This window comes from Protopterus annectens, chromosome 9.part0 (genome assembly GCF_019279795.1).
Source record: "Protopterus annectens isolate FY-2018-M chromosome 9.part0, PAN1.0, whole genome shotgun sequence".
In the NCBI taxonomy this organism is placed as follows: Eukaryota; Metazoa; Chordata; order Ceratodontiformes; family Protopteridae; genus Protopterus; species Protopterus annectens.
The window spans coordinates 908,755,529-908,778,645 of NC_056743.1; the positions used below are offsets into that span (position 1 = coordinate 908,755,529).

The window sequence follows — 23,117 nt, forward strand, 5'->3', positions numbered from 1 at the left end:
AACCATAATTTTTATGAAACTAAAGTTTCTGATTCTAATGCAATACATATATCTTACTACTTTTATTATAAGAGCAAATGTTGCCTTTTATATTTCACATTGTTTTGACTGGGTTAGCTACACTAGGTATTTGATACCCATTTTAGTATTAATATTGGCTAGGGGCAATCTGACCAGGATATCAGGGATATACCTGCATTCTTTTTGCTCAATGAGAAGTGTCATGAGGTAGAAGAAATGCTGTAAGAGAGTGACGGGGTTTTGAGTGGCATTAGAAACAAAGACATGTTAAAAGCCTACAGAACATTATTAAATATGCTAGCTTGTGGGTTGCACACAAATGAGAAAACAATGCATATAATTTGGAAGCAAAGGACTAGAAGGTACAAGATACTGTTGGTTTAGTTAACTAATTACTGTTTAACAGAAGACAATTTAGCTCAACTTCTTTTGTTAAATCAATTTTTCATGAAGTAAAACTTTCTAGGTCTAAACTATTAGTATACAGATGTTATGTTAATATATATTTTATAATGCTAATGAAATGAAAAAGACCGTACTCTGACAGCTGATGGGGGATCTTTTTACATACACCAGAGGAGTCAAATCATAAAACTATACTTGTATACAACATAAAAAAACTCAGAAATAAAAACCTCCTAGTGCCTTACTAGTTTTCACGGGGACCATAAAAAATGCACACACATAACCACCTCATTAAAAACACCAATCAGACAGATTAAAAAAAAAAAAAAAAAAAATTAAGATACTTCCCAAGTTATACATTTCAAAATGCAAAAGCTTCTTTATGCCCAAGTAAAAAATCTACCTTTAACTAGTCTATCTTTAGGCAATATCAATTCCAAAAATACAGCATTTAAAACATTGCACACGTATCTACAGAAAATGTTCAGTCTTCTTTAAACAAATTACTTAAATATTCCAGCATTCTACATTTAAATATCACTGTCGCCTCACCAATATAATGAAAGATACAAACACATCATATCACAAACCACATTTTTAGTACTGCAGTTAAACTCATTAGTAGAAAAGTAATTTATTTTATTACTAGGGGATATGCATACAAATATTACAGTTCTGACAGGGAAACATACCAATCTGATGGACAAGATACGTATTTGGCTTTTTATTAATTCTCTTTTAAAGACTATGGACCAGATAAAATCAACAAAATTGCATCCTTGTGCATATGCAATCTTTGGCTTAGTCTTTTTAGGAAGCTTGGTTGAAACTGGATCCTTCTTTAAAAAAAAAAAAAACTTTCCAAACTGTGTAATATGCAATAAAAACTTCACACTAAAAATAGTAAACGCAGGGAAAAAAAAACAATCATTAAAGCTACAGCCTGACAGATTCACTACCAGGACACGAAAACCAGTGAATTTGGTTTTAGTCTCATACAAGTCAGGAGGGAAGTCATAAACATATCTTGATTAAACTGGCAAACAGTACAGCCAAGTTAAACTTACATTCCTGTTTTGAGTGTCTTCTCCTCTTTTGCTCGTTTAAAACTCTGGTTGCTGCTATATAACCTTTTTCTTGTCCCAAGTCATTAAACTGTGCCTTTCTTAGTTGTGGAACCCTCTTTTTTATTCTGAAAAGCCATATTTGACTGAAATGGACTAGATGTTTCACTTGCTGAGGTCTGTGTTTTTTCAGACTCCACCTAATCTCCTGAATCCACAGAGCACAATGAACTCATTCTGCCAGTCTCACGAGAATACCATCATTTCTATAGAATACCCGATTAAGTTTAGAACCACCCTTCTCTTTCAATCTTACTTTTTTTTATTATTACCTTTCTTCAATAGCTTTGTCAGTCGACTTTTTTTTTAAATCTCATTTGATTCAAGATTACTCACTTGTTCCTTTATTTTCTCCATAGACTCCTTTACTTCCTTTGATATCTTCTCATGCTTAATGACGTCTATCTGTATTTGTAACCATTTCATTGTGCATTCATGAGCAGCAGCTGGCTATCTTCTTTTAAATTCTTCTATAGGATCATTGCCAACAAAAGGCACAGATGGTAAGGCCCTCAGGCCCCACATAGTAATGACCAGTTCTATATTATATATATTTTTTCATGTGACAAGTTAAACTATACATTATTTTCTTGAAGTAGAGAATTTTTATTTTGTGACCGAGTTCAGTAATTTTAGTGAAATCTTTATTGCACTAATTGACATTGGCCAAGTTTATTACGACTAAGCAAGAGAGCCCATACGCATGTGGACACAATTCTGGCTATTTGGTCCACAGTCTCTTTAAAACAGCATTAATAAAAAGCCGAACACATACCTTATCCAGATGGACAGGTTATGTTTCCCTGTCAGTACTGTAATATATGTAGGCATGTGTTTTTATTAAAAAACAAATCATTCATAAAAAGTAATCTTTATAACTACATTGTTTATGTGATATGGTGTGATTGTAAGTTTTATTATATTGGTGAGATATCAATAGTACTTAAATGAAGGCTGTAGGAACATTCAAGTAATTAATTTACAGAATACTGATAATCCTTAGGCTGAACATTTTCTACAGCTACAAAATGGAAATGTGCAAAGCTTTAAATGTTGCATTTTCGAACAGGTGCAGCCTGATGAAAGGCATAAAACCAGACTTTTTTTTACTTGGGTATAAAGAAGCTTTCAAATTTAGAACTTTAAAGCCATATACTTTACATAAGGAATTAAACGGTAGTATCTTAATCAGTTTCTTTTTTAATGTTTATAATTATGGTTCTTACTTAACTCATTCCTTCCAATGGAGTTATGGAATGTGTACTGTAACTTCCAATGGGTGGCTTCTAAGCTTTTTGACATGTTGTCACATTTGAAACAAATGTTAATATCTCTGGCACCATGAGAAATAAAGTGTAAATTGCAAATTATTCAGCAAAAACTATTTTTGTAATGGCAGTATTTAGGTTCTAGATCATAAACTTGATTTTATAAGTCAGAGTAAACACATTAACTATTAAGCTGGCAATATTTTGTAAACCGGTCACAATCTAAAACACTTACAAATATGCTGTTAGCTACATTTTGTTCATCTAGCGGAGAGCATTTACATGAGGCTAAGCAGTTCTACCTGTGCTGATTAGCTGCGGAGATATTTCGAAAAACATGAAATGTATGACAATGTAAATATTATAAGAACAAAATTGAATCTCTCTACCTGTACTAGGCAGAGGTCAAATATCAATATGGTTGTCGGTTTGCCACTGTAGTTTTAAGATTTAACCTTAAGCCTTTGTACGTGGCATCTTTTTGGAATTATTAATGCAAATATGAGCAAGCAATATTTGACACTTAGAGGCATCAGTAGGATGTAGCTGCAAAAACTTCTGGAGGTGTCATTCGGCTGTAACGAGTTGTGTGTTTATTTTTTTATACTTCCATGAATACAGCGTCAAGGCGTCAGGAGGTAAATAAAGGTTCAACAAAACAGCTCAAGACTCCAGAGAACATTAACTCAGGTAGATGAGACATCACTTTAGAATCTCCTATGAAGAAAACTCATGTGTATGAAACATGAATCCAATATCCTGGAGAGCAGACAGAACTCTCACCACCCGATTCTTAGAGCACAAAAGGTAAATGAACCAACTACTGAACCACTGATACTGACAAATTCACATACCTTTTTTATTGGGTCTTCACAGGTCCAAGATTTTGCAGTAATAGATTTATTTGCATGTATAAATAACCACCATTTTACAGCAAGAAAAATGTAGTCATTAAATGAAGCACACAAACAAAAGTAAAGAATTTTTCCTTCTACTTTTGCATTCTTCCTTTCTGACTACATGATTTCTGAAGTTATTAGTTTAGGAAGCGTCCATATTTCAATTCCATTTTACTACCTTCCCTGCAGAGCTCTACAGATCTTGGGTCCCTGAAACATTTACATTTTCTAACCTTCCTGTACTACATGGAAATTCCTGCAACCCAATACCAGCTTTTTGCCTTTTTAATAAATTCAAGCCATTGTCCTCTTCTTGGGAGGATGAGGAACATATACTTTAATGACCAAGATCCACACAGCCATCTCACAAAACTGCAACTTCCAACGCTCTTTATGAAACATGATTAAAACTTGCTATTTGCAGAACATCCCAAATCCCTGCTATACAGCAAGCCTCTCCAAACATTAATAAATAGTTAATAAGATTACTTGTAACATCTGCAAGGCTTCACTAACTGAATCAAACAATAAATCTAACCCTGAAAGATAAAGTCAGTCAAGAAACAAAAGCCAGCATAATTATCAAAGCAACAATAGCAGCAAATAAATTTTATACTAGTTTAAAAGGTAGTCAAAAAGTTGAGCCATCCTGGACAGACTATAAAACAAATTAACTGCATCTGATATTAACACAGGCTTATCATTGGACCACAAGAAGAATGTCTATAATGGCAAATCCCATATTAAGCCTAAGGAATGCTCAGCTTCTTATGAGATTATCGAATTCATTTTCAAAATCTGGAAAACTGATCATTTTAAACGATTTTTGGAATACCAGTGTTTCAAACCCCCCAATAAAAAAAAAAAAAAACATTTTCTTTTCTAGTTCTACTCAGTCTAAAAAATAAATTTGCAACAAACATTTTTCAGCCTTTTCTAAAACTGTAACAAATCAATGCTTTTTTGTAGAAGTAAAGCTTAGATTAATGTACAAGTACATACAAGCATTTATGAAGTAATTCCACTGATAAGTTAAAAGTTAAAATCAGCTGTAGTTATTCATGTACTTTTCCATTGAAGTAATCAAACTGATCTCAAACTTAAGACAGAAAGTGTCAGAGATTTCAGACCAATTTCTACCTGACCCACCCCTTCATGAACTCTGAAAAGCTAATATTTAAACAACTCAGGAAAACATTCAAAAATACTTCTCGCCTCAAAAACATAGTTTCCAGGGTCTGGTCTGGTGCGCCTGTATCAGAACACCGAATGCTAAAAACAACGAACGCTCTTTTATCAAACTTAAAACACGAAACCTTAAAGCGTCGAAGGAACAGATCAGCAAATTTTTTCCCAGGGAAAAAAATTCACTGATCCAAAAAAACAATGTACAGGCAAAATAAAGTGGGGGGCTTTGCCCACCCCCACACCTTAAATATACCAATGCTGAGATCGCACCACATTGGAGATAACAAATTCCATAAAACATTCCATAGAACGGTCCATGTTTTTTTTCCCTGGGGGGGGGGGGGTATCAATGTTCCGTGCCTTTGACATTTTCAGGTTAGTTCGCTATAAGAGCGTTCACTAATTTAAATGTTTGCTCTTCTGATAGGAACCCGGTCTGGCAGGAGCATAAGGGCACTACACACCTTCACAGAGGATACTGTCCAAAATATAGACAAAATTCTGCTGACAGGGACCACCTTCATTAACCTATCCAACGTCCATCAATCTGACTGAAAGTTCTACTAACTCCCTCATCTGCAATGGAATTGGCCAAAATGCTCACTCATATCAGAAATTCTTTCTAGCAGGCAATTTAAAGTCAACTCTTCCATTTTCCCCACCTCACCCCTCAACAAGGAGTTTCTCAAGGGGCTACACGATCCTCACTACTCTCTTCTTTACCAATCAACTCTTCATAGATCTGCCTCAAATCAGTGTACACTGACAGCATGCTCACTTCTAGGGCAGACACCACTGTAACCACTGTTGGTTGGTTACATCAACACATCCACATGGCCTTTCAATAACAAACATACCAAACACACACAAAACAACCTTTGGGACAAGATCTAAACTCAACACTGTCCTCAGAAATTGGGCTGTACAATATTAACAGCCTCAAACTCCCTGCACTTCAAATACCCAAGGATATGGCTTGACTAAAACCTCAGTTTCTAAAACCACATTCACATAAAATCCAAACTTAATTTGTTACTCTTCAGGACAAAGAAAATATCCCACTTCCACTACCCCCAAAGCAGATCAGCAGTGAGGAAAGACAAAACTTTAATACAGACTCTTTGTCTATGCACTCCATTCTAATCAACAGCTACCACCACCTGAAGATTTATTACCATGGTGCAAAAAAAAAAAAAAAAAAAGGGGGTTGCGGCCATGTATGCAGTTTCCTGAAGAAAGCCAAGTATTTACCCATTCAGCAAAGATCCACTCTACTGCTAATTTCTCTCACATACAAACTTCTGAATTAAATGTTTCTCCTTTGCCCCCCAGTTGACTGTCCAAAAGAATCACCAACTACAACATACAATCACATTCTAAAAATGCTCTACTTCAAGAAACAGGCTCCATACTACTGACCATAGCTTCTCTAACCTGGCACCCTGTATCTGCCCCCCCCCCCCACTAAAAAAATTTTATCACTGTCTACATACCAAGAATTTCAAAAGCAGCTAAAACACCAATACAAAGCTATGGTTTGTAAATGCTACTTTAATAAAGGTCATAAGTCTCCAAAACTGTATTGTATAGACCTCAGTCACAATTCCATTCTTTAAGTGTGAATCCAGAGAGACACCTGCAAATTCCTCATCTTTGTTTTCAACCCTTTTCCTAAAGTCTACTAACCCTTTCCTCTTCTTCCATCCACATAATTTCCTCTCATCTCCATCTAAAAATGTATACCTGCTGATGTCCCTGGAGGAGCGGTTCCAGCCTAGAAGTTAGTAGCTTAGAGGCCATTTTGGTCTAATTTCTATGTCTTCCATTTCCCCGCATGGTTTTGCACATCTGGGCAGCGCCGGTTAGCTAGGGTTAAATTATTCCCAGCGCCACCAAGTCTCCTCTTCAGTTTTTCCCTTGAAAATAGTCCAACTCTCAACCCAAGAACTTGAAAAGCATCCTACAGTCCAGCACTTGCTCAGACCTAATAGAAAGCACTAATATACCCAGACACTTGATTGCCCAGCAGGGCAAGGCTCATTCATTATTCACCCCTCACCAACCAAGCGACTAAGCAGCTCACCCTACTATTCAAGCATGACCAAAGGGCAATTTCAGGTATACTCTCCAGTCCAGCTGGTGAACCTGGGTATCCTGAGGCAATGTTACAACTGTCTCATGTACACAGACAACCCTCTCCGCCTACCACAAAACATTAACATATGCGAGAGATGCAATTATATTGCTAAATTGGAGGCTAAGTCCTCTCCAACAAAGACTGGAACAGGCAGTCATGAGGAGAAGGTCAACACTTAAACCACACCTCCAGCCTCACAAAGACATACTAAACCATCACTGGCAAAAAATGCACAAATACACAAAATCATACTCTGAGGCTCTAAAAAACCTGCAAAAGCATCAGAGACCTCCAAAGCAGACACCCAAAAAACCTGCACCTCCCATCACAAACCAGACAACACATAAAACACAAAATCAGTGCCCCGCACAATCACAGCCCTTAAGGCGAAATAACATACCTAACACACACACTAGTAGCTCTATGGTCAGGCACACTGGCATCCCACTCATGAGGCTGGACAGAAGGAGAAGGTTACTGTTAGCTGCCTGTAAAGGGAGCCAGAATCCATACATAACACACAAGCCTCAGGTCACTCCAGGAGAACAAGTACAAACCTGACTGTCATTGCACTCATGTTGGTGTGAATGACGGGCAGGCATACTATCCCTCGGACTACATGAAAGGAGACATGGAAGAGACCTCCCGGATTATGGCCCAAGGCGGAGTAGTAATAGGCGACTTCCATAGTAGGAAGGTACACTGACATCCCACCAAGGAGGCTGGACAAGAGACATTGCGAGCTGCCCGTCGATTAACCGCCTACACAACACAAAGCACTCAGTCACCCAGAACAAGTACAACATGACTGCCTGGCTGTCTGCGTTGGTGAAGACTCGAGACGCACTCCTGACTATATGAAAAGAGACATGGAAGAGATCTCAGATTAGTGTAAGCCCATGGTATTAGGACCCTGACCGAAGTCAGCATCCTGCCCTGCACCAGCACAATGATACCACAGTATATAAAGAGAAACAATGATCAATTTCAACAAATGCATAAGCTTCTAATTTGTCATTCAAAGGGATCCAGTGTCTACATCAGCCTGGGAGACGACTACATGTTGAGGTTCTCGTTGAGCAAGCCTCGTTCACAAGAGGATGCGGCTTGCACTGGGGGCGGCTGCACACTGTACTCAGGCTTTCAAGTACTGGCAAAGGCTCTTGCTGTCTCCATAGTGCCTTTTTTAGGCAAGGCTCAAAAGTCAAATCCACCTCCGTAAACAGCACAATATAAAAAATGAGGGCTATCATTGCTGAATCCAGGAGTTTTAAAGTCCTCAAAATGCACCACGCTTTCAAAGCACTCCTCAGTATGGGAGAAAGTAGACATCTGTGCAGTAATTGAAACCTGGTTCAAGGCTCCACCAGAGCACCCCAGCACTACTGGGCTACAACTTCGGTATTCACACATTTCCCGGCCACAGAGACATTGACCGGAAAACACACCAAGGAGTGGGGATGTGACCATATTCCATCAAGGGCCATACCCCACACCTCCAGGTTAGTAGGCGAGGCATGACACCTCTGGGGAAAAAACATTTTCTTTTCTATTTTGTCAAAAAAAAAATTTGAAAACTGTAACAAATCAATGCTTTTTTGTAGAAGTAAAGCTTAGATTAATGTACAAGTACATACAAGCATTTATGAAGTAATTCCACTGATAAGTTAAAAGTTAAAATCAGCTGTAGTTATTCATGTACTTTTCCATTGAAGTAATCAAACTGATCTCAAACTTAAGACAGAAAGTGTCAGAGATTTCAGACCAATTTCTACCTGACCCACCCCTTCATGAACTCTGAAAAGCTAATATTTAAACAACTCAGGAAAACATTCAAAAATACTTCTCGCCTCAAGAACAGTTTCCAGGGTCTGGTCTGGTGCGCCTGTATCAGAACACCGAATGCTAAAAACAACGAACGCTCTTTTATCAAACTTAAAACACGAAACCTTAAAGCGTCGAAGGAACAGATCAGCAAATTTTTTCCCAGGGAAAAAAATTCAATGATCCAAAAAAACAATGTACAGGCAAAATAAAGTGGGGGGCTTTGCCCACCCCCACACCTTAAATATAGCAATGCTGAGATCGCACCACACTGGAGATAACAAATTCCATAAAACATTCCATAGAACGGTCCATGTTTTTTTTCCCTGGGGGGGGGGTATCGATGTTCCGTGCCTTTGACATTTTCAGGTTAGTTCGCTATAAGAGCATTCACTAATTTAAATGTTTGCTCTTCTGATAGGAACCCGGTCTGGCAGGAGCATAAGGGCACTACACACCTTCACAGAGGATACTGTCCAAAATAGACAAAATTCTGCTGACAAGGACCACCTTCATTAACCTATCCAACGTCCATCAATCTGACTGAAAGTTCTACTAACTCCCTCATCTGCAATGGAATTGGCCAAAATGCTCACTCATATCAGAAATTCTTTCTAGCAGGCAATTTAAAGTCAACTCTTCCATTTTCCCCACCTCACCCCTCAACAAGGAGTTTCTCAAGGGGCTACACGATCCTCACTACTCTCTTCTTTACCAATCAACTCTTCATAGATCTGCCTCAAATCAGTGTACACTGACAGCATGCTCACTTCTAGGGCAGACACCACTGTAACCACTGTTGGTTGGTTACATCAACACATCCACATAGCCTTTCAATAACAAACATACCAAACACACACAAAACAACCTTTGGGACAAGATCTAAACTCAACACTGTCCTCAGAAATTGGGCTGTACAATATTAACAGCCTCAAACTCCCTGCACTTCAAATACCCAAGGATATGGCTCGACTAAAACCTCAGTTTCTAAAACCACATTCACATAAAATCCAAACTTAATTTGTTACTCTTCAGGACAAAGAAAATATCCCACTTCCACTACCCCCAAAGCAGATCAGCCATGAGGAAAGACAAAACTTGAATACAGACTCTTTGTCTATGCACTCCATTCTAACCAACAGCTACCACCACCTGAAGATTTATTACCATGGTGCAAAAAAAAAAAAAAAAAAAAAAAGGAAGGGGGGGGGGGGGTTGCTGCCATGTATGAATTTTCCTGAAGAAAGCCAAGTATTTACCCATTCAGCAAAGATCCACTCTACTGCTAATTTCTCTCACATACAAACTTCTGAATTAAATGTTTCTCCTTTGCCCCCCAGTTGACTGTCCAAAAGAATCACCAACTACAACATACAATCACATTCTAAAACTGCTCTACTTCAAGAAACAGGCTCCATACTACTGACCATAGCTTCTCTAACCTGGCACCCTGTATCTGCCCCCCCCCCCAGTAAAAAAATTCTATCACTGTCTACATACCAAGAATTTCAAAAGCAGCTAAAACACCAATACAAAGCTATGGTTTGTAAATGCTACTTTAATAAAGGTCATGAGTCTCCAAAACTGTATTGTATAGACCTCAGTCACAATTCCATTCTTTAAGTGTGAATCCAGAGAGACACCTACAAATTCCTCATCTTTGTTTTCAACCCTTTTCCTAAAGTCTACTAACCCTTTCCTCTTCTTCCATCCACATAATTTCCTCTCATCTCCATCTAAAAATGTATACCTGCTGATGTCCCTGGAGGAGTGGTTCCAGCCTAGAAGTTAGTAGCTTATAGGCCATTTTAGGCTAATTTCTATCTCTTCCATTTCCCCGCATGGTTTTGCACATCTGGGCAGCGCCGGTTAGTTAGGGTTAAATTATTCCCAGCTCCACCAAGTCTCCTCTTCAGTCTTTCCCTTGAAAGTAGTCCAACTCTCAACCCAAGAACTTGAAAAGCATCCTACAGTCCAGCACTTGCTCAGACCTAATAGTAAGCACTAATATACCCAGACACTTGATTGCCCAGCAGGGCAAGGCTCATTCATTATTCACCCCCTCACCAACCAAGCGACTAAGCAGCTCACCCTACTATTCAGGCATGACCAAAGAGCAATTTCAGGTATACTCTCCAGTCCAGCTGGTGAACCTGGGTATCCTGAGGCAATGTTACAACTGTCTCATGTACACAGACAACCCTCTCCGCCTACCACAAAACATTAACATATGCGAAAGATGCAATTATATTGCTAAATTGGAGGCTAAGCCCTCTCCACCAAAGACTGGAACAGGCAGTCATGAGGAGAAGGTCAACACTTAAACCACACCTCCAGCCTCACAAAGACATACTAAACCAGCACTGGCAAAAAATGCACAAATACACAAAATCATACTCTGAGGCTCTAAAAAACCTGCAAAAGCATCAGAGACCTCCAAAGCAGACACCCAGAAAACCTGCACCTCCCATCACAAACCAGACAACACATAAAACACAAAATCAGTGCCCCGCACAAATCACAGCCCTTAAGGCGAAATAACATACCTAACACACTAGTAATAGGCGACTCTATAGTCAGGCACACTGACATCCCACTCATGAGGCTGGACAAGGAGAAGGTTACTGTTAGCTGCCTGTCGGGAGCCAGAATCCGCCACATAACACAAGCACTCAGGTCACTCCAGAACAAGTACAAATATGACTGTCATTGCTCATGTTGGTGTGAATGACCCGAGACGTACCTCCCTGGACTACATGAAAAGAGACATGGAAGAGATCTCAGATTATGTAGCCCAGGCGGGTATGACCCTGACTGAGTAGCATCCTGCCCTCACCAATAATGATACCACAGTATAAAGAAACAATGATCAATTTCAACAAATGGCTAAGCTTCTGGTGTCATTCAAAGGGGATCCAGTGTCTGTCAGCCTGGGACGACATGTTTGACAAGCCTCGTTGCTTCGCAAGAGATGGCTTGCACCTGTCACCCCTAGGCTTTCAAGTACTGGCAAAGGCTCTTGCTGCCCCCATAGTGCCTTTTTTAGGCAAGGCTCAAAAGTCAAATCCACCTCCGTAAACAGCACAAATAAAAAAATGAGGGTTATATTACTCAACGCCAGGAGTTTAAACCTCAAAATGCACACGCTCAAAGCACTCCTCAGTATGGAGAAAGTAGACATCTGTGCAGTAACTGAAACCTGGTTCAAGGCTCCACAGAGCACCCCAGCACTACCGGGCTACAACTCAAACCACACATTTCGGCCACAGAACATTGACCGAAACACAAAAGGAGGGGGATGTATCCATATTCATCAAGGATACCTACACCTCCAGGTTAGTGGCGCAGCATGATACCTCTGAGATAGTCCATGTGCAATTAACATCGGGAAAATCTGCAATGCAAATTGTGGCCTGCTACAGATCACCCTCCATGACCCAGGACCACCACTACGCCTTTCTGGAGACACTGAAAAACATGAAGGTCCTACCGAACACCCTGATATTAGGTGATTTCAATTACCCTACTGTTAACTGGGAAAACTACTCAAGTATAAACTCCCAGGTCCAGTGCTTCCTGGAATTTATCAACTCAAATGCCCTGGATCAGCTGGTAAACTTCCCTACCAGAGATGAAAACATATTGGACCTGGTCATCACCAAAATGGGCAACAGGTGTTCCGCACCGGAGGTCAACCAGTCAATGGTTAGATCAGACCATAAACTAATCACTCTCTATGTCCACACCACACCACCCCCAACCAAGGAAACCACAGTGAAAAACTTTTCTAAAGCAAACTTCCTTACTTAAGACAGAGGTGGTAAGTTTCACAGCAACCACGCTAAAGGATAACAGTGTCCAAGATGCAGGAACCTTTACAAATGCACTCCATGAGCACTTACAAGGATGCATAGATCGTGCCATCCCTAGCAAACTAAGACACACTCCCCAAAGAGAAGGAAACCAGTCTGGTGGACCCCTGCCATAAACATGCTATACAACAGGAGGAGGAAACTAGTTCAGAAAAAAGGCAAATCTCAAGAAGGAAAGACATCCCTGATCAGTATCAGTAAGAAACTAAGGTCCCTCATAAAATCATCCAAGGCCAACTTCAAAAGAAAAATAGCCAAGGATTCGAAAGATAACCACAAAGCCTTCTTTAGCTATGTCAAGAATCTAAATGACATATGGATATGCTCTGAGCTAGTGCAAAATAGCACAAAATATACTGAACCTACTGATATTGCCAACATCCTGGCAGACACATTCAGTGCACACTTCACCCCCCTCTCACCCCCAAAAGGGCCCACAACAATACCGGAAAAGTGTAGTGTCCCAGAAATCACAGACGCACTGGTGAAAACAGCCCTTTCAAAAGCCAAAAGCACAGCGTCAATGGGGCCAGATGGTGTTCCAGGCTGAGTCTTGCACGAACTATAGAACAAACTAACCTCCCACCTAAACACAGTTAAACCTCAGCCTCTCCACAGGCTACATGCCCATAGAATGGTGCACAGCAACGGTTATTCCGCTCCACAAAGGAGGGGCCACAACTGACCCTTGTAACTATCGCCCCATAAGCCTGACTATCCTGGTCCACAAGGCTATGGAGCACATCATCATGAAACTCATTAACAAAGACATTGGGAACCGCCAAACACTTGACCCGACCTAGTTCGGCTTTAAGGGCAGATCATGCCTACTAAACCTGGTTGACTTCTTCGAGACTGTCACCAAGGCCATAGATGAGGGGAAGGTGGTTCACACAGCCTACCTTGACCTCGCCAAGGCTTTTGACACCATTCCCCACTTGGGAATTATAGAAAAACTCACCAGCCTGAACATAAACCCCTACGTCACGAGATGGGTTGCCAAATGGCTTACAGACAGAACTCACATGGTAAGAATAGCAGGCTCCAGGACTGACTCTAAACCAGTCACAAGTGGTGTCCCACAAGGCTCAGTCCTGAGACCCCTATTGTTCAGCATATACTTCTCAGAAGTACAGGCAAACACAGGAGGACTATGGCTAACCAACTTCGCCGATGACTGCAAACTGGGAGCCATAATTGACTCAGTCTGACACGGACATTCTCCAAAAGAGCCTTACTGAGATGGACATCTGGTGTCAAAGTCATGGTCTTAAGCTAAATGCCAAAAAATGCATAGTAATCCCAGTTTGGGAAAAAAAACACCCGTGAATTACCACATACGTGGCAGCCCCCTTAATACAGAAGAGGTAATAAGAGATCTGGGGACCCAGGTAGATAGTAATCTCTCCTTTGACAATCATATTGCCAAAGTATTTAGGAAATCCTTCTATGTAGCCCATCTAATTACTAAAGGGTTTGCATCTAGAAAAAAAGAGGTTATAGTGCCCCTCTACTAGTCACTCATCAGACCCATCAAAGAGTACAATGCCCCATTTGGGATGTACCTCACAAGACACTTCTGGACAGCTGGAAAGACCACAAAAGTACCTCACCAAGAGGATTGCTGGGCTCAAACATATGTCCTATGCAGCCTGACTGAAAAAACTCCAGCTGTACTCAGTGGCATATCGCTTACTCAGAGGTGATCTCTGCCTAACTTACAAAGCCATGTCCAACTCAGAATTGATGGACATGCTCCACCTAAAGAAATCCAAGTCACTGCGAGACACTCGCTCTAGTGAGCTAAACCTCACCACAACAATAAACAAACATGCTGGAGGGATAGATTCCTGTCAGAGACTCCCCAATGCTTTGGAACAAAATTCCTAACTACATTAGGTAGAGGCCCTCACTAACACTCTTCAAGAGAAACCTTGACGAGTGGATGGGTAACAGAAAATACACCCTCTGGGATCACTTCATTGTCGCTTCTTGACAGAGGCTAGGTTAATCAATAGGGCGGCGAAAGCAGACACATTCTGGCTAGGCTTATAAATGCCCTCGGGCAGATAGCCTAGTATCTACCTATGAACCTATGTTGCAATACATTTATAGCTTCTCAAGATGCACAAACCTTCTCTACAACTATTACTTATGCAGGATATATGGTGAGGTCATGCACACGCTATACCCTTGAACCGAATTTGAAAGTGGTCCACTTTGTTAACGGGTAGAACTGTGATCCAATGATAAATACATTTTTGTACAAAAATATTACTCAAAATGACACTTTCTGTAACACTTTTGATTTGCTGTAACATTTACCCGACCAGTCTTCCTTTACAGTACATATTAAATGGTACACAACACAAAAGTAGGATTTCAAAAAGATACTGAAAAAAATGGGTTGCTATCTATATTTTCATTTCTGTGCTAGACAATGTACCTGTATACCTCTTCCTCAAACAAAGACTGATTTTACTAACCCTGATCTTTAAGCACAGATATTTAGTATTTTTCCCCTGCCAAACCTTTGCACCGATTTCCAGCCTACTAGTTTCTGGCAGATGCATATGTATTTTTCTCTGATGGCGTACCTGCCTATGACACATGTCAAAGGGGACACACCACAACATTTTGGGTGACACACCAGCATTCAACACCTGAGTTACCAAAGAAAATGAATGAACAAAAATACAAGAAATATGTGACCCTGCACTTATCTATTAAAACTCCGCAACAAAAAATTGATGTTAAATCAAATGCAGTGTATTCCATATTTTTGCAGTTCAATTCAAAATTACTATTAAAAGTTGGGTAATTATTTTGGTGCACTATTTTAAGCCCAATTATCAGTGCGCATACAGTTTTCTGTATTGTAAGTCACTGATTTTTCTTTTACTTTTGTAATGCATAGCAGCACACATGAATGGAATGTTTTTAAATAAATTAACATGCAAAGCAGAGTAAAGATAGGAATTTTCCAAATTTTTCACACGCCAAGCCAAAAAGGTTTGCCATCACTGCTCTTAAGTATTACCCAACTAGTCCTATGGGTTTCTTAATTGCTGTCTCCCTCCAAAGGTAGTTTACATAGCCGTCTCAAAGGACTGTGGTCAGAAAGCAAGAGAGAAGATAAGATGACACAGCAAGTGACATCCATGAGATCAGCTGCTGGCACGTCAGTGTTTCTTCCACAACCTCAAGCACAGAAAAAAAAGTAAATAAATAAGAAATAGTGGTGTGTGGCATTTTTTGCTAAATACAATAGGACTTGAGTGAACATGTACATAAATGTAAACATGGGCACACAAACAATTTTATAGATACCTGCAGGCTGAGCCTTTTACACTCAATTTCATTTCAGCAGGAGTAGGTCATTTCCTGTTTATAAATACGTATTTGCTCATAGGTGCCAAATACATTTGTGAAAAATGTTATAGTACAACTGCACGTTTTAAAAATACTGATATTTAATGTATAGAGGACTGCCGATGGAACTGAAAAATACTTCAGCAAGTTCTTAGAACCGCATGATTTAGTCAAAGTACAGTGATGACAGCATCAAAATGAAGAAATGTCTCAAGACATATACAGAGTAAAAATATAACTTTTATGTAATGCATATGTACTCGTTCACAGCCAAAACCTAGGATAACTTATTTCATCATTTTAATACATTTTAAACAAAAACATTTATGCTAATTCACAGAAAAGGTTAGGCTTCTTAAATCATTAGAATACCCAATGTGTGTACAGGGTCAAAGTTCAGATTTTTTTTTTTGTTTAAATCTGTAACAATTATTCACATGAACAATTAAATTTATCCAACTTTTCTAATTAAGGAGGCCACACTCATTTTGTCTGTCCAGATAAGCACCACCATCTACCTCAGTTTCCCCACCCATAATCCATTTGGAGAGGAACACAAAGTACTGCAAAGTAGGTACTGTTTTCTTTATTCTTATAACTTTTCTCCCAGTGTTTCCCTGGTACCATCACTGATCTCAGTCTCAGTTCTCTTATTTAGGTCATTCTTTCATGCATTTAATGTTGTGATAGCAGATTAAGTGCACATTAAAGCAGGTACTTCCTCTCCTTTTACCATTTCCTCCAATGTTCATGGACAGCAGGTGAGTGGACACACACAAAGAGGATTGTCTGAAGATTCCCCTACTATTTGAGGTGTTGCAAATTTGTGTCCTTATCTCCATCAAGGATGTGGAAGTACCAGCAAAGTGACTCCAACATAACCAAACAGCAGCAGACAGTAATGCTCTATTTTCTGGAGCAGCTGTCAAAGTCATATTGGAATCATCACAAACTAGAGCTCTCTCATCATGTGGTTAGTCCCAGGGATATCTTAAAGCAACTTGTCTATATTCACTTGCTAGTCAAAAGGTAGAAAAACATATTGTGCTACTGAAATGCTGCCAATTATCCAAATTTTCTCTGCTCCCCTAGGCACTTGGTGGTATCAGCAAAGTTAAAGTCCCTTTTGAAATAAGCTGGTATGATACACAAGACAGAGGAGATAATCACTGATGTTTTAAATCACTGTATACTTTTAAGTAGACTTAAAACAAAGTACCTTGACAACACTGAGATATTCTGCAACAGCAGAGCGTGCAGTTTGAGAAAGTTTCCTGGCATCTTCATCGCACACCCAACAGTGGACCCCTCTCCTTCCAGAGTACACCCAAAGGCGATGCTCAAATCCAAAGTCCTCTGGTAAACACAAGAGACAGATGTATAAAAGTAAAGTTATAGGTTAAACATGCTAAAACTATAATCCAATTTTTATAAGTATACTCTACAAGATGCTCACAAATTATGTACGCAAAACTCAGGTATGTGCATCTCCTTGTGCACGGTCTTTACAGGAACACATTGTGTGGATCAATAGGAATATGAATATATTAGCCGTGGTGGTGCAGCGGTAGCGTTGTCGCCTCACAGCAATAGGTTCTCCAATTTGATTCTCGGCTGGCGCGCCTTCTATGTGGAATTTGCATGTCCTCCCCACGGTCAAGTGGCGTTCGAAAGACATGCGTGAATGGGCATGCCTTCGCTGAAGGTTGGGTGTCGGGCTGGCACCTCGGCACCATAAAAATCGACTGCCAATCATTTGTGGACCGGAGTTCCGCTGTGGCGACCCCTAACCGGGAAAAGCTGAAAGAAACATTTATATACAATGTTGATCTAGATGCCGAGAGAATCCATGTCATTCACTCATCAGATTAATGCAAAAAAGCACAATATTCTTCTTAGTTTGTATACAACAGGTCACTAGACAGCCAGAACAGTAGTACCAGGATACAATTCTAGTAGAATTGCATTAAATTTTATTCTTTGCAGCCTTCTTTTCAAAAGAAAAGTGTAAATTTAGGTTACATAAAAATCTCACAAATAATTGAGCATAACTGTGCATTAACAAGGAAAGCAACTGTGCATTAACAAGGAAAGCATTTTTATTTCATCAATCTTGCCCCCCGAATATATAAACATCAAGTCGAAGCACAGATGGCAACTGGGAATGTCACTCTAGTCACACACTTGAAGAATGCTCCCGAGCTTTATGCAGAATATGCATTGCCACCTAGCAACCAACAGTGGCACTATGAAGTAGGAAGCGCACATGCACAATACCACAAACACAACACAGTCTCAAGCAACTGCTGGAGAAAGTAAATCCAGCCAGCCCAGCATAGGGAGAACAGTACCCTCAGAAAAAAAGTCCAAAAGCTGACGCCTGCATGCCATGCACCGTATGAGCAACATATCAGACTGCCCAAAAGCAGAGTGGACAGAGAATTTGTGCCAGAATGACAATTTTCACCTTGAAAAAAATCCAAAGCAATGAGCACTATCACTCACACAAGGGAAAAGATGCATTCGAGCAAAACTACAACTCACAGGGAGAGAGGCACTGATCAAAAGCAACGCCCATCAACATACCCTAATCATGCAGTTGTCACAACACATATGGCATATCTCTCACTTACACACAGTATACCAATGACTACATTGTACATGAAACATGTACAATGACTATACTCCAGTCTTACCGCCACACCCACTCTCCAGATTCCTATCTAACTGCCACACCCCACTCTCCACCATCCTAAACCGCCTATTCCCTAACTTGCTAACCTCATCTCACTAAAAACATGCCTTTAAGCCTTAAACTAGTTTTTTCTGCTACTCCTTAACATCCTTCTTTTATACTATACTCTTACTTCCTACGAATATCTTATCCTTAGCAGATCTCCTAATTTAGCTAAACACAAAACCTCTATACTTCCTCTAGCTAAACAAACATATTTTAATATCCTATCATCCTGTCCCTACCTTCCCCCTCTCTACCACAAATTACACCATAACAGGTTTCAAACCACTAGAAGGTTTTATCTAATACCCTGCAAAAACTCAAAGATATTTCCAATCCCACAAACACTTTTACTGATACACGGGGACATCCACCCCAACCCTGGCCCCAATAATCCTCTCAGCCACACCCTTTCTAACCAAACTGCTAATAACTTCAGTTCACCTTTCTCTACTGACTCCCTTTCTATAGCACACCTAAATATTCGTAGCATCAACAATAAAATCACACCACTCCATGCTTTAATTGACTTCTATGCCTTTGATATTCTCTGTCTCACTGAAACCTGGCTTAAACCAAGTACCAAAGACAACGAAATCACTCCCCCTGGCTAGAGCACCTTAAGGCAAGATCGTCTTAACAAAAAGGGCGGGGGAGTGGCCTTACTATACAAATCCCAACTGCAGGTAGCCTTAATTGACTCCCTGCCTCCCTCCCCAGCCAATGCTAAAATACTCTGTAGCAAACTCCAAGTTAATAAGAACAAAGCCATTTATATAATATGCTCCTACATCCCTCCAGGCAATAACTTAAATACACTTGAAAATATTCTTAACTGGGTCTCCTGTAGCTTTCCTCAAGAAACCATAATCTTAGGAGACTTAAATATTGATTGGAACTCCTACATCTCTCCCAAACCTACCATTCACCTTAATCTCTAACTTTCAACAAACCATAAACTCCCCTACTAGAATACACAAATCAACCCATAAACAAGCCATCCTGGAATGGATACTGATCAACAACAAATCCCCTCTCTTATAAAACTGGAATACTCCCTGACAATATCAGCGACAATCTCCTCACCTACATCACTAAACAAAAATACAACAATCCCAAACAGGCTACTTATCGTACTGTACGTAACAAAACAAATTTTAACCTGTCTTCTTTCCTTAATGAACTCAAAGAATATAACTGGTCAACTCTAAAACACCTCCCACTTGATGAAGCAGTTACCCATTTCAATAACACTTTCCTACAAATTCTCCAGCATCATGCCCCTTCTCGATTAATCAGAATAGGCTCCAAAGCAGCCCCCTGGCTTTCCAAAAAAAACAAACAAACAATGCTAGCTAGAAATAAATTATGGACAAAATGGAGAACCACTAAAAACCCAACTGACCATCAAAATTTCAAACACCTGAGAAATACTACAAAGAAACTCACCTATCTTGATAAAAAAAATTATTACCTTCAGTATCAACAAAACCAAAATCAGAACCCCAAAAAATTCTGGTCAGGAATCAATAAACTGCTCCATCCAGGGAATACCAAAACACCCACACCAGCTAGCCTAGCTCAGACCCAACCCAATATAATAGCCAATACATTTAACAACTTCTTCTCGGAAACAGTCGCCTCTCTAGCAAACACCATGACTCCCCCCCACCCTTCCCTTCAAATAACCTCTCCTCAAAATAACACCCCCACATAAAAATTTAGTACAGTCTCCATAACCTACATACGTAAGTTACTCTCTAAACTTAAACCTTGCACCCCTTCAGCAGACAAACTACCAGCTGAATATCTTCAACTAGCAGCAACAGAACTAGCCTGCCCAGTCTCCATCTTAATTAACAGAACTATAACCGAATCCACTATCCCATCCTGCTGGAAAGTCTCCCATATCATTCCCCTCCATAAAGGAGGTAACTCAAATGAACTTTCTAATTTCCGGCCAATAGCCCTTCTATCTCCACTATCTAAAATTATGGAACGTTGCATACACCATCAACTCTTATATCATCTCTTGCAAAATAGCTTACTCAGACTCACAACATGGTTTTAGGCCCCACCACAGTACTTCCACTGCCCTTCTCTCCTTCACAGACGTGATCAACAAAAATCGCAACAACAACCTTTTCTCCTCTGCATTATTCCTGGACCTCTCAAAAGCCTTTGATATGGTCAACCATCAACTTCTCCAAGATACTTTAAAATCCTTCTCACTTGATTCTTTAGCATTACAGTGGTTTGACTCCTACTTGAAAGATAGAAAACAAGCAGTCCTCTGGGACAGCAATATATCCTCTAAGCTCCCTGTCACTATCGGTGTTCCACAAGGTTCCATCTTAGGTCCCCTCCTCTTCTCCATATTCATAAATAACCTGCCCACTTCACTCCCAACATCCACTTGTATTCAATATGCTGATGATTCAACTCTCATCTGTTCTGCTTTATCTCCAGAAGAACTCCACTCCTCCACCCAAAAAGTCTTTACGGCAGCAGAAAAATGGTTCCAACATATCTGTCTCCTCCTTAATCCCCAAAAAAACAAATTACTACTCTTCACCCCAACCCTTAAATCTGCCCCAATCTCATTTTCCATTGTGTCTTGCAATGGCACTATCATTAAACCTGACTGTTCCACTAAACTACTAGGCGTTACTATAGACAATCAGCTAAACTTTGACTGCCACATTGATCTAACCATCAAGGCTGTTAATAAAAAGATAGGTGCCTTCTACAGACTTAAGCCCTTTCTTACTGCTACTACCCGTGTCTCTTGCCCAAACTCATCTCATCTCCACACTATTGTATGCCTCTCCATCATTTATCAACATTTCTAAAGCTAACCTTCAGAAACTTAACACAGCCTACCATAGTATTGCCAGGTTTGCCACAGGTTCCCCATTCCGTACTCACCATTGTCTCAATCTAAAAAACCTTAACTGGCTAGAACTTCAGAATCTAATTCTCCTACATCAATTAGTCATCACTTATAAAATTCTCCATTACCCCTCCAATACACCCATACTTAATAACCTCATCGCCCCATATAAAAATCTTACTTCCCTTCGCTCAGCCAGCAAGCTTCTAGTAGCTACTCTCAAATCTCACAATAAAGCAGGTGACTCCTTATTTGCCAATACTGTTGGATCATATTGGAATAAACTTCCCATAGAACTGACCACTTTAGGCTCATCTCACCTTTTCAAAAAACAACTAAGAAACCATTTCCAAACCCATTGGCTATGCCCATGCTCTAATCCTGACTGAGCTCAGCAAAGAATTCCCTCTCTCCAGTCCCCTCCTTTCACTTCTACATGCTATTCACTACTTTTTTTATCCCTCCAGTGTAGTGCACCTAGTGACCCACCTGCATAATAATTTTTCTTACACTTCCTATTTCTCCTTATACATGTTATATCACTGCATCTTGTCATCTCTTCTATTTCTAGCTTATATGCTGATCACTTCTATGCAAATCTCTATCCTAATACAAGTGCCCTGGCACAACTTGTTCTGTACTAAATTGTAAATAGTGTAATTTTTATAGACTCTCCATATGTCAGTATTTTCTCTCTTCTTCATTTGTTAGCAGTCTTACTCTAGCAATTACTACAGAAGAATGATGCCTCACTATTGTTATTTCTTGTTAAACTGCCACTGCATTGTACTAAACTAAATAATTGTTCCTTTATTTGCTTTCATGTTTTATATATTTTTGTTTTGTTTATTGTAAGTTAATAAGTTACTAGTATATTAATGGAGCTTTTCTCCTCGGGCCTCTGCTGAAAATGGACATGTATCCAGCCAGACTAGCCCGTTTAACAAATGTAATCAAATAAAATAAATAAATAAATGTTTTATTTCTTTACACAATGTTCATTAAGAGTAATTGTACAATTTCCTGCATTCAAAAAAGCTGCACTATAGGTCTTCCTCACATCATGAGATCTCAGACCACCTCTGTCATGGATTGCACCATGTCTTGCATACTCGGTGCTACTGTCTGGTGATGTGTTGTCAGGTCAGTGATGTCATCGACACTACAGAGATAATGTAGATAAGAGTACATGCTCTGCTGGACAGCCATATGCTACACAGTAATTCTGTGGCATGACTAAGTGAGGGGATCAAAAGAGTGCAAAGCAATTACACCCATATTTTATACATATACAAATATACACACACACATATATTACACACATATTATATTTATATATTTATATATATATATATATATATATATATATATATATAT

General features: G+C 39.7%; 1 protein-coding gene across 1 annotated transcript in view; it reads right to left on the minus strand.

The window, feature by feature from the left end:
* PRIM1 (DNA primase subunit 1) overlaps window positions 1-23,117 on the minus strand; it is a gene marked incomplete in the record, with an annotated part of 324,551 nt that overhangs the window by 196,834 nt on the left and 104,600 nt on the right. Inside the window, 1 exon segment of the mRNA XM_044083646.1 lies at window positions 17,330-17,466. Coding sequence (XP_043939581.1) covers window positions 17,330-17,466 — 137 coding nt within the window.